Genomic DNA, 12,801 nt, shown 5'->3' on the forward strand with positions numbered 1-12,801 from the left:
CTGTGTGTGAAGAAGTTGGCATTTATGACAGCGCTACAGCCAAGACTGTTTTCTGTGTGTTGTCTCCAGTGACTTGTTATGTTATGTATCAGGCAGGGCGAGTGTTGAAAGAGTGCTGGGATTCAATCAGTTTTTGGATGCCCTAGGTTTTACCATACAAATACGCCTACACAGCTGCATCTCTATTTGATACCATGCGCATATAGCTGTCATACAACCGTAATCATCCATGGTAAGACATCAGCTTGACTGCTCTATACTTTCATTCCTATAATGTGACAAAAAAGGGGATTCAAACTCTTCTTCTGAGTCCCAAATTATGTAAAACAAAACAAAAACGGAGGCCGATTTTCTTTATTACATTATTTTTAATACATATTTTATTCTTTAGTGAAGCATTAAAACAGTTTCATTTTTCAAACAGCAAAAAAATATATACCGTAGTGTGCTTTCCCAGCATGCACAAACTTGGAGTAGGCAAGCAAATATACCCTCGATACACTCAAAGATTATGTGGATGGCTATCCAGTCCAAGCCAGGATTTCTCATTCTGAGGCAGAGCAAGAGTGGACACACACTGCCTCAGGGCTAATAGATTATCGGTTGTGCAAACAATTGGCTTTTTTAATGCCTATGAATTAACATGTCCCTGGTGGAAGCCTGAACAGGTGTAGGAACAGACCGGTGGAGGCAGGGAAGGGGCTGTGCATGTGCGTGTGTGTCTGTCTGTTTGTGTCTGTTTGCACTTGTGCAATTATGTGGTTTTGAGGTGGCTGATGGGATGATATGGTTGAAAATGATCTCAAAGAGCACTTGTAAAAAACAGGCCACTTCCTTCTTTTATGTTTCTGTCTCTTTAGTTCTCTGGAGTGGCAACCACTTGGATGGAAGGAAAATAGGACATTGTAAGTTGAAGTTAGAAAACCTACTCTTTTGTTTTGGTCAATCAGACTACACATGCTCTCCTCTCACTTCCTGTTTCTGCTGTTCCAGGGTTATGAGCTAATAAGCTGGTGGCAAATATTTTCCAACAAATGATTGGAGAAATTAATATATGAATTAATATATACACACACACACACACACACACACACACATATATATACAGTATATATATATATATATATATATATATATATATATATATATATATATATATATATATATATATATATATATATAAAATCTAATGTGACCAAAGGAAATAATATTTTCCATGTAATAGTATGTATTTCAATATTAATCGGCGATGTTAGTTTAGAGTTGTAATCAGGAACTGATAGCTGCAGATTTTCAAGAATAAAATGCAGTTTGTTGACAGATAAAATTCACATTCTTTAACTTGACATCTCCCTTTAATCTGGTATTTGAGGAGATTTTTGCTTTATGATAGATTATGCTTATTTTCATCTACCTATTCATTCATCTAATTTACTTTAACCCATAAAGCTGCAATCAGAGGTGTAGTGTCTCATGGTTGTCAGTCAAATATGACAGAAAATACATTTGTTAAGAACAAGTTGAAACTATTCAGCGTAAAGTTTTTCTCTTGTTTAGAACATTCTGCAAAAGACATTCTGAACTTTGTTGCATGTCTGTGAACCAGTTACTTCACATTTGAAAGTTTTACATTATTGATGAAAATCGCACCATGATCTTTTTGAGTTTGTCCTCGTACCGCTTGTGTTGAAGTGCTGGTGGCTTGTGCTCCTTTTGTGACTAGAGTCTGTGGTTTGTCCTTTTAGGAAGAAAAAGGTCCTTATTACTGCAGGGCTGTAGAGATAATGTAGTGTGACACGCGTTATGTACACCAGGTCCCCGTAAGACAAGCCTCAGGGACATAGGTGCCATAAGAGCTATTAATCTGTCCTTGTCATGTGTTATTGCAAATTAAAAGTAGCATGTTACATCGGAGGCTTAGAGTGACGATGGGAGGAGGAAAACCAGAGCTTTGGGAGACATGGAGAGAGAAAGGGGGGGAGGAGGTTGTGAGAGCAGAAAGGATGCAGCAGGTCCTCGCAAGGATTAGTTTTAGGATTTGTGTATGCATATACACTAACCTGTGCATGGAAATGCACCTTTCATGTGTGTTTGTGTGTGACTTTGTGGCTTCAGATGCTCTTCACCTACAGAACATGGTGACATTTAAAAAGAATTCTGCAATTCTGCAGTGAAAAGCTATTAATTCACAAATTAACCCCCCACCCCCCCACCTCACCCTCTATCTTGGATGTGCAAGCCATCGAAAAGACAAAAGAAACAGCCTTAAGGGGGGAAAAGAGAGAGTCTTCGTCCTATCTGTGGTGAGATTGGTTTGCATGTCTGCAAGTAGCGATACCAATTATGCCAGTGCTGGGAGAATGCGCCTCAATGCGCCCCTCTCCTTTGCTCCCACCCCCACCGACCACTCTTTCCCACCTCCTCCTCCCACCGTCATCACCACACACAACCACCCCCCCGACTCCCCCCACTTTGAATCTATCCATAGCCAGATTTATTTGTGTATCTCATTATAGGAAATGGAATGTCGTTGCTGCCAAATGCATTAATAGTGTACATAGGGAAATTAGACCGTTGTACAGCATGTCCTCAGTCACATAAACCTACGGTGGAAGCAGGCGCCAAGAAACGATGGAGAAGATTGGCCGACGACTGTTGTATGCTAAAATATGTGTTAAAGTGCAAAAAGTTTTTAACTTTCCGAGATTTCTCAGAAATACAAATGTAAAATACTCGCTGTTGCTTGTGCTCTAAAGGCAGCTTCATGTAAATCCATCGTTTTCCGAGACTTAGCATGCAGTGACAGGTTACATCTGACCTTGCTGCTGTTTGAAGTCAGGTTGATGTGACCCAACTGTATGATTTCCCTTCATCACTGACTTACCGTGTCCTGGATGGAGCCCAGTGGAGCTCCGGGGAGGACAGGCAGCAGGGAGCCGCGGTGATAAATTACATGGAGAAAGCAAAGGTCATAACTTGTGATTGTAGCGTGGGTGTGGGATGAGTGTAGAAGGAGCTGATGAGTGTGTGAGAGGGGAGAAAGAAATATGGCCTAGCAGGTTGTTCAGTCATGACACAAAGGAACGATTGTAGGCGGCAGCCGGAATCATATCAACCTTGCTCAATAACTTGAGAGGGAAAAAAAAAAATGAATACAGTAGCTGTTTTGATTTGTTCACATCTTATATTTGGCGATTTTGGAGATTGTCCGGAGTGGATCTTTTAACACATATGACCCATTGGCGGAGTTTAAATCAGTTAGTGTATGGGATTTGAAACTGGGCCGACACTGGTTGACCGGTCAAGCTGCTCCATGACAATGAGTCAATAGAGGATCACTTTAGAAAATAAATGCATCCAGAGCGACACAGAAAAAAATGAAATCATGAGCACTATGATGGCCCTGATGGGTGTGCGAGAGAGAAAAGCCTAGGTTTGAGAGGGGCCACGGAGCGTAACATAGATACAAGAAGCTGTTAGGACCCTGGCAGTAGAGGAGCCACACAAGAGTCCACATTGCATTCCGGGCCCCTCCTCCTCCTCACCTCTTTCTCTTCAACATTTCATTTATCCTCTTATTGTCCCCCTTTTTCTTCCTGTGTCTCGCAGCTTAGGCATTCGCATCGGGCAGCAGCGCTGCTTGAGACCCCGCGTACAGTTGTAAACGATATACAGTGAGATCAGTCACAGAAATATAGAGAGAGGGAACTCACTCAGCGGAGAGGAATCATGTCAGAGAAAAGTCAATTATGGGTAGCAGTGCCGAGAATTAATGGAGCGATGCGTTACTCAGCTTGAGGAGGGGGAAAATGCATGAGAAAAGTAGGGATACGTTAATTGCATTTCCGCAAATACACACCACACAGGGTGGCAATGTTAAACGACAGGCCGGTCCGGAGGAGGGAGATGGAAACGGAAGAGGACAAAGGGGAATCGGAGATTAGAATGGAGTTTTACGAGAGGTTGAGGGTGCAAAGATATCCACGTTAGTCAGATTTCCCCGCAATTCACTCACGAAATTTGAACTTTCTCAATACGCATGATCTGAACGCCACTGCAGCAGACTCACCGGCATATTTTCATTCGGTTACATTTCAGACACTTTTAGGGAATGATTAACCCAGAAATACCAATCATCGATTTTAAAGTTGATTTACCCAACTAACTGAGCTTATTAATGTTGTGCAGTCACAAACTGGATCCAAATATGTCTATACTTTTATTTATTTACCATAAACTTTCTGCATTGCAGTCATAAAAAAGTAAAATAAAAATAAAACATTATTGATGCAATCTCGGTGCTGGCAAATATCAAATAAGCATCGCGATGCCTGCTGATAGTCGGTACACTGGTTGGTGGTGCTAAATCGAATTAATAAAGCTCTTAAACACGCCACAACATAACAGGATCTTAACAGCCATGGCAGTGTTGCTGCCTCTCCACCCCCACACCACCCACCACTCTCCTTTCCGCTTCACAGATTTCATAAATATAGCTAGCTTACAGGGAAGGAGTGTTCACCCTCTGGGTATACCAGTTTGTTTGTGCTCTCTCTCTCTCTCTTTTCTCCCCCCCCCCAAGCTCAACAGCATTTTTAAAAGCATCAACAAATGATCCACAATTTGCGATAGCATCATTTCACCTATCACCACAGCACGAATACGTAAACGGTTGACTCGCAGACTCTGATCCAGGGAACACCACATGTCATTGATTTACGGAGAGCGCCAGGCAGTGTGTAGGAATTAATTTGCCTTTCAAACAACTCTCCTCCTCTGGTCTTCTCTGAGTTATCTTATCACAAGAGATGAAAGAAGGACATGAAGTGCCACCACACCACCACAGGATGCCAACATCCCCCTTAGAGACGGAGCAAAACACGAGAGCTTTTGATGCAATTGTGGTCTTTTTTGTAGCTGTCATTGGTTGTGTGTGTGTGTGTGTGTGTGTGTGTGTGTGTGTGTGTGTGTGTGTGTGTGTGTGTGTGTGTGTTTAAGGACCAGTTATGTTGTTAATATTAGAAAACCTCATGATGAAACGTATAACTTTGGAACACAACAAAGTCAAACAGGATCTGTTGGAGCTGATAAAAGAGAGTATATACGAGATATAACGTGTGAATGTCACCGTAGGAGATCCCTGTTTTTATCTCCTCACACCCTGGTGTTAAAACAAAGAGACGCAGTCAGCTGGTGCTTTGGGAGTGATAAGAGAATACCTGCTGAGACACCCGAAGGGGTTGAAGAAACACTGAGAAAACGAAACAAGCCAGTCAATGAGACACACGCACACACAGTCTGACAGTCAGGCTTCACACTCCACTTGACACACTGACTATCAAAGGATGAATCTGATTTATTGCAGCTATCTTATGATATATGTCAAACACCAATCTCTGACACCGAATTCAGAAAGTAAATGATTTACTGTTATTTCCATTTAAAGGGCAAATCAGAAGTTCTCAGGCCACATTAAATTAAATATATTCTAATAAAGTAAGAGGTGAAGGGGATCAGGACTAATGTGTGTGTCTGAAATGATCAAAAATTATATCCCACATTTAATCCATTTATTATGTCAAAATAAAAATTGATGTCATTTACTGTTGCTAATATAGATTCAGTTCAATCTTTGTTTTGAAACGCCTTCCTGTCGATTAACAGATTCTAAAACTGGCTTTTTTTTGCGTGAAGTGAAGCTTTTGTTTGCATTTATATCACAGGAAATGCACCAAAATGTGTCTTGTGATGGGAATCTGTGTTTTTCTGCTGCCAGGTCAGAGGGCTTGATTAAGTGTGTGAGGGGAGTGTAAGCATGCGCCTCCGTTGTGAATGACAAACACTTTCTATTGATCAAGCTTGCCTCTTTGCTCAGACCAGCTGATACGAGGTAATTAATGACTCTATTTCCCTCTATACCATAGACAACAATGAGTTTCAGACCACTCCTGCGCCAGCCCCTGCACCCCGCTCCTCTACCCCAATGAGCGCTAGAGAAAATCAAATATCTCAAATGTTCTGTTAGTGCATAGAAGGAAAATCCCATTTAGTAGTAGAAAATATATGATTCCATCATAACTTGTACACAAAGGTAAAGTCAGTGTACTGTATTTCAACAGACGCTCTCCTACCTACACATACTCAGCTCATACCTAATTGCAGTCCTCTATTCCATTCTCTCCATGGATCTATTTCTTTGTGCGAATCGGGTTCATCCTCTGGCCTCAGCCATTGAAAAAAGGTCAAGCAGCAGAGCAGAATGGCAATAACGCCCCTGAAATGGTACCATCAGTGGAACATGATTGATCAATTGAATTCCATAGCACAGAAAAATGTGGGATTAAGTAGAGTATTATACGCACAATGAGTTGAGGCATGATGTTCATTCCAAGTTCATTTCGCCTCCCTCCTCTGCGAGCGGATCAGGCAATCAATAGCGGCCTTGCATATCATATATCACCGCTGCCTCGCCCAGGAGAGAACATAATCTGCTGCAAATTTAGAATGACAGATTTGTACGGGAGCTAAAGCCCTCATCCGCTGTTGGTGGCTCAGTGTGGGGAGGAAAGGGAGGGCGATGGAAGGCTGCCGGTGAAGTCGGGGTTACTGGAATCCTGGCTGGAGGCTTTAGGTCTATTTTTTTTTTTTTTTTTTTTAATTCAGTGTCCAGGTTATGATGAGTGAGCAGAGGAAGAACTGCAGTGGCGGTGGTGGGCTCCCTGGCCAAGATGATAGGGTCAGAGATCACAGGAATGAGGAAAGCACAGACTCATTTGTTTATATGGTGTGACCAAGTGAGGAAATGCATACGCTTGCCCTCAGCGGCCCCGTCTGCATTCAGCCCCAAGTGCCATCCCCACTCCATTCTGGTTTCCAAAAGACAGGCAATATATGGGGGATGGAAAGAGAGACAGAGAAAGGGAAGGGTAATATGTTCAGGAGGAAATAGTTCAGTTAAATAATGGCTCTCCATTTCCCGCTGCTGGAATGAGAGGCTCTGCATGTAATCGTCAGCCCTACTTTCTCCTTCTGAAACACACACTCCCCTTTACAAGTATATATTTGCACTGAAGGTAATCCATCAATTACCGTGGTCTTATCACATGATGACCGTGCTGATGGTGGCTGCAGTTAGTGGTGGGGGAAGCAGCTTGAGTGAGTGTACATGTGTGCAAAAGCAAGGGAGAGCGCCTCTGAAAAACAGGGAGGGAGATAAAAGCCAGCTATGATGGTGGGGCTTCCTTCATTTACCTCTGCTTCTTATTCCACCACACTCATATGAGTCGATATATAAAATACCTTACAATGCTGGCCTGCTTGAATGATGTGAGTTAAAGAGACTAGAGCCATGCCCTGATCCAGAATGGTGTCCTTCCCCTCCTCTTCTTCTTTCTCTAGATGGGTCAGATGGCTCAGGACCGGGCAGCGACTCTCAGGGCAGCGTGGAAAGTTTAAGGAAGCACCTGCGAGCAGATGCCTTCACCCAGCAACAGCTGGAGGCCCTGGATCGTGTGTTTGAAAGGCCATCTTACCCCGATGTCTTCCCCACTTCAGAACACATTAAACCCGAACAGGTTTGGTACAGAAATTTATCTCTATCTATTTACAGAAACTTTCTCTCTTTTATTGTGTGCAGCTTTTGACCAGCCGTTAACCGGATTTTGCTAGAGTTCAGATTTTTTTTTTTTTCTTGTCTGTTTTCCAAATGACTTTTCGTCAATGACCAACTGCAGTTGCATGCACATAAATAGTGATATGAAGAGCTTCTGATGAAGAAATTCGTTTTTCTAAGTATCTGGATTCAAACAATGACCAGTGAATGGAACAAAATGAATGGACACTCACCATCAGATATCCAGAAGTCCACCACCAAGCCTAAAGAAATATACTCATCAGAGTATTGCCAAGTGATTTCCAGATTGCAATTTTACAATTGCATTTAGATGACAGCATCAGATCCAAGTCCAGCACACAAATGTGTTTTAAACTGCCATTTCTTCCTCGTTTTGCTCATTTCTCTACTCATGCAGATTCATCTAGTTTCAGGATTTTACCATAAAGTAATATTTTAGGTTCAGGTCTTATTTTTGGATTAAATGCACAGAAATGCAGTTATGAAAACAGATCCATCTTGCTAAAAATAAGTCCCATTACTGTGAAATGGTAAAGTGGCAATAAGCTCTGTTCAACTTCTTCCTCAAATAGACCTACAAGCCTACGGCCTATTACGGCGGATAACCTTTATTTACATTCATTAGACTGTTAAACAACAAGAGACTATTAATTTTTCCATTGGAACTCTATGTGGGTGCCCGTGCAGCCTTAGCAGTGCCCTAATTGAGTTCATTTTCATCTCTGCGCGATCGTGGGGAATTACAGCGGCGATAAATCAGAGGGACAGCCCCTCAGCCTGCTTTACAGCCCCTAATGCAGCTAATTACCAAAGTGATTTCTACGGTAAGATCAATACCAAAACGAATTGGAAATGACTTGCAATCACAAAGAGTGGAGAAGAAGGTATTAAAAAGGCGAGAAGGGGTTGGAGGAAGGGGGAGAAAAACGGCGTCAGAATGGTCCAGAAAAATCAGTTTTAATTTAATGTAATATTAATCAGACGGCTTTCCACTCTTTCTGCGCACCTCCTTTTCCTGCCTGTTTCCAACACCCCCTCCTTTTCTTAAACTGGTGAAAAGGTGGGATATTAGGCTATTAGGGGCTTGTCTGGTGTCTGCGTCAGGGCATTAAAAAGCCATTTTGAAGAGGCCAGTCTGAATAGGCCTCATCCCTCCCACACTTCTGGCAGCCATGTGGTCAGGTCATTCAGGCCCCTCTGTGCTTGCCACTCGCCCTCCGCCCAGCCCTGCCCGGCCCTGCCCACGGCCCATCTGCATGACAAAATGGCTCTTGTGCTGTTGAGGCCCGGCGGAATAGAGGGGAACATCCAGCCTAGTGCCAGGGAACAGTTGTAAGCAGACAATTAGAGTTTATCTGGGATAGAAGCAGACAAGACCGGGGTCACCAGCTCGCCCCTGTGGGACCCCCAACCCATTGAGACAAACAGATGCACACACGCACTCTGACACAAACACTCACAGACACAAATGCGTGCACGCACACTTATCCTTTCAAAGAAGAATTGGGTCAGGAAATGTCATCTCATTAACAAACAGGATTCACCACAACTGCAGGCAGAGTCTTAACAAGAGATTAAAGTGAATAAATACTGAAGAGACTGAATCCTCACATCAAGTTTTCTTCTTCGGCGGCACCGTCAACTATGAATGTGAAGCTAAAATGTTAAAGATGTGTGTCACTGCAGTTGAAGTTAAATAAAAGAAAAGTCTTGATTTGAATGAAAATAAATTAATAAATAAATTATTAAACAGTACAGACATTTTAAAACATTTTATCAACCCATATTCATGTGTTCATCCTGAAGGCAAAGCACAAAGGCTGATTTTTGAGTTTGTAGACTCCTTTAAAACACACACACACACACACACACACACACACACACACACACACACACACACACACACACACACACACACACACACACACACACACACACACACACACACACACACACACACACACACCACATGTCTCTCCTGTAACAAAGCCCTGAATGTCTCCTCCCTTGACTGGTCACAGGGATGACTGCAGTGGAGCACAAAGAGCCAGCTGACACCCCGTCCTTTCACTCCTCTCCCAATCCCTCTCTCATCCCTCTCTCCCTCTCTCCCTTCCCCTCAGACAAGCCCTAATGCATGCATACATCATCATAGGGCTTGGTAAAGCCCAGGGAGCAGGGACCGAGGTGATGTTCACAGAATTCACAAAAAATATTCTGATGGAAACACAGTGAGAGGATCAGTTTCATTAAAAGAAGAAAAAAAAAAGTTACATGCTGTCATCTAAACGGGTAGATCTGCTGTAAAGCTGGAGTCTAAAATGAGCTTACACGCAGTGCATGAGCAATATTAACCAGATCATGATCGGATCTGGTGGAATGTGAAATTAAATAAAGGCAGTCTGGGCCGCTGCCTTTGATTGCCACCTGCTCACATGCATATTTGTCCACAGGCGAATGAGTACTCTCTCCCATCGCTGAATGCCGGCCTGGAGGACGTGAAGCCGAGCCTCTCCACCAGCGCCAGCTCCGACCTCGCCTCCAGTGTCTCCCAGAGCTACTCTGTTGTGACAGGTACAATCTGATTCATGCTACATCGATCTCTGAAACAATGCTCACAGCTGCAGCAGTCAGAGACATCTGCACCAAGGTGGTCAAACTTAGCCAGTGCCGAGAAACAGAGCAGAGCTATGTCTTCTGTATATCATCACATTCTTAAAAACCCTCCTTTGTCTCCTTTCGACCGCTGAGTGAATTTGCCAAAAATGTTTGGACACATGAATGGATATATGGTTAGAACATTACTGATAATCAGCCTGGACTGGTGTCTCTGGAAGTGGCATTTTTTGACTGCCACTTCCTGAAGGCTTGTCTGTACTCCAGCACCATAAAACTCTTAACCCTAAAGGAGGGGAGCTCTTTTGGAGCACTTTTTTCAGGCCTCCAGTGTTTATTTCTGAGGGACAGACTGCAGTGGTCTCCCATCTGAGCCTATTAAATCCTACAGGTCTTTCACTCACACACGCACACGCACGCACACACACACACACACACACACACACACACACACACACACACACACCGAGAGAGAGACAGACACTACTCCTAACTGGTCAGTGTGTTTGTCCAGATTGGCTCACTAACAGATTGACTGGGAGCACTTCTCATAAGAGACAGCTGCTGTTCTCGCCGCTGCACGACGTTGTCATCAAAGGCTATCAGAGCTTGTTGATTGACAGCTGCAGGAACAGCACGGTGGCTGGCTGGCCGGCTCGGGCTGCAGATAGAGAAAGAGAAAGGCGTCCCGGACACAGATGAAATGCAGAAAGCAAAAGAAATGTTGAAATTACTTTTTTCTCCCCATCGCATGAGCTGATTACTGGTTGCAGTTGTAACTTCCAGTGAGAACGAGCAAGGCAGCAGCAGGTGCAGCGCAATACTTATCTTGCAATATCTGTATTATATAACCCATGCACACAAACCCATATTGCTTGATGGCTTATTTTGCTCTGCTGTACTGGTTGATGGCCACCTGGTTAATTGAAATATTGTCTCATTGTGGCAAGCTCTTTCCCAGGAGAGGTTAGGTTTAGTGGCAGCTACAATGACTCCACAATAATATGCAGGGCTTTTAATAAAAGTCCCATAATTATGCAGTGGGAATCAAAGTCAGCGAGTGTACTCTGTGTGTGTGTGTGTGTGTGTGAGAGAGAGAAAGAGAGCGAGAGAGTAAGTAAAGAGGTGGACAGCATGATTGAAAACTGCAGTGGCCCTTCACATATGATCCCTGTAGTCCAGTCCCAGACTGAGAGATTGAGCTATGGGAAAAGAAAGACCCCCTTTTCATCCCTGGTATGTGGGAGGTAACTGTGCTCCTGAAAGTTGGCCCTCTGGAGAAGAAAGGTGTGTTTTTTTTTCTTCTTTTATGCTGGACTCCTCCTATGAAAGTGGTCTCGCTCTGGGGAGCATACTCGTAGCAGGTGGCCCTCAAGCCACCTGGGGCCTGAGGCCTCCTACCGTGATACATGTGAGGGCCATGGATCGCATAAAAAGAGGGAGAGCTAACAAAACATATCTTTTAGTGGGACACGGTGACATGATCCAGTACAGTCGTTTAAAAAAAAAGTATTTGAGTATTCTCAACACCAACAAAATTAAACTTGAAGAAATATCCAGCAAACCTTTATTACTTAAACTATTGGAAGTAATGCATGAGGCAGTGTGTGGGTTGTTAGGGGATGATATTATTTTCTCTGCCATTACCAAACCCCGTAAATAGTAATGTATGCCAAGCCTGAAAAACTGCTAAATTACCTTCCTCACTTAGGCTGGGATCCAATTATCAATAAATTATGCTCTCATACTGGATGGAGCTACAAGATTATATTCATTCTTTAACTGTTTTCTGCTCCCAATTAAAATTCACACAGTTATTGATCTTGTTGATTTTTTATGTCGTGAAATTTGCATAATCTATTAAAGATGAATGATTAATGAAGTGCTCAGTTTTGCATTCCAGAGGCGCTAGCAAAAGCAAAGTCGGCCATCTTTTGTGTCCTCTGTTTACCCTAACGTGAAAGAGATGGTTTCTTTGGAGGGAGGGTGGCGGCAAAAACCAGAGAAGTATTTAGTGCACTGAAACGCACCGGTGGGATTTAGAAAGATGCCGCAATCACTTAAAATACATTTAAAAGAATCGATTTAAAACTGTTAAAATTTGATTATGTTAATGGAGATAACAGAATGCCACTCCTTTTTAACTTTTTTAACATGAATATTTATACGTACGTATACGGCCTGGCTGTGGGGTAGTGGGTAGTGTTGGTTGTCCCCCAAACAGAAGGTCACTTGATCGATCCCTGGCCCCGTCACATGCCAGAGCGCTCCTGGGCAAAGCACTGAAGCCCCCAACTCTCCAGTCACTAACAGTGCTGGTCCCAAGCCCAAAAAAACAGGGAGGGTTGTGTCAGGAAGGGCATCCAAGGTAAAAACAACCTATGCCAAATCAATATGAGCAACACAATGATCCACTGTGGTGACCCCTACAAAGTGAGAAAGATGAAAGGATATATATATATATATATATATATATATATATATATATATATATATATATATATAAACAGTTAAATTATAAAAATCAAAATTCAGCGAGAAGTGGTTCTTTC

General features: G+C 42.9%; 1 protein-coding gene across 5 annotated transcripts in view; it reads left to right on the plus strand.

The window, feature by feature from the left end:
* Nucleotides 1–12,801, plus strand: part of pax2a (paired box 2a) — a 30,580-nt gene that overhangs the window by 7,240 nt on the left and 10,539 nt on the right. For 3 of the 5 annotated variants that reach the window (XM_061745396.1, XM_061745398.1, XM_061745397.1), the window contains exons 6-8: nt 861–905; nt 7,399–7,574; nt 10,087–10,207. In XM_061745396.1, the coding sequence (XP_061601380.1) occupies nt 861–905; nt 7,399–7,574; nt 10,087–10,207 (342 nt within the window). The remainder of the gene's footprint in view (nt 1–860; nt 906–7,398; nt 7,575–10,086; nt 10,208–12,801) is intronic. The other 2 variants (XM_061745401.1, XM_061745400.1) reach the window with 1 other exon arrangement.

Source organism: Cololabis saira, chromosome 17, assembly GCF_033807715.1.
Source record: "Cololabis saira isolate AMF1-May2022 chromosome 17, fColSai1.1, whole genome shotgun sequence".
Taxonomy (NCBI): domain Eukaryota; kingdom Metazoa; phylum Chordata; class Actinopteri; order Beloniformes; family Belonidae; genus Cololabis; species Cololabis saira.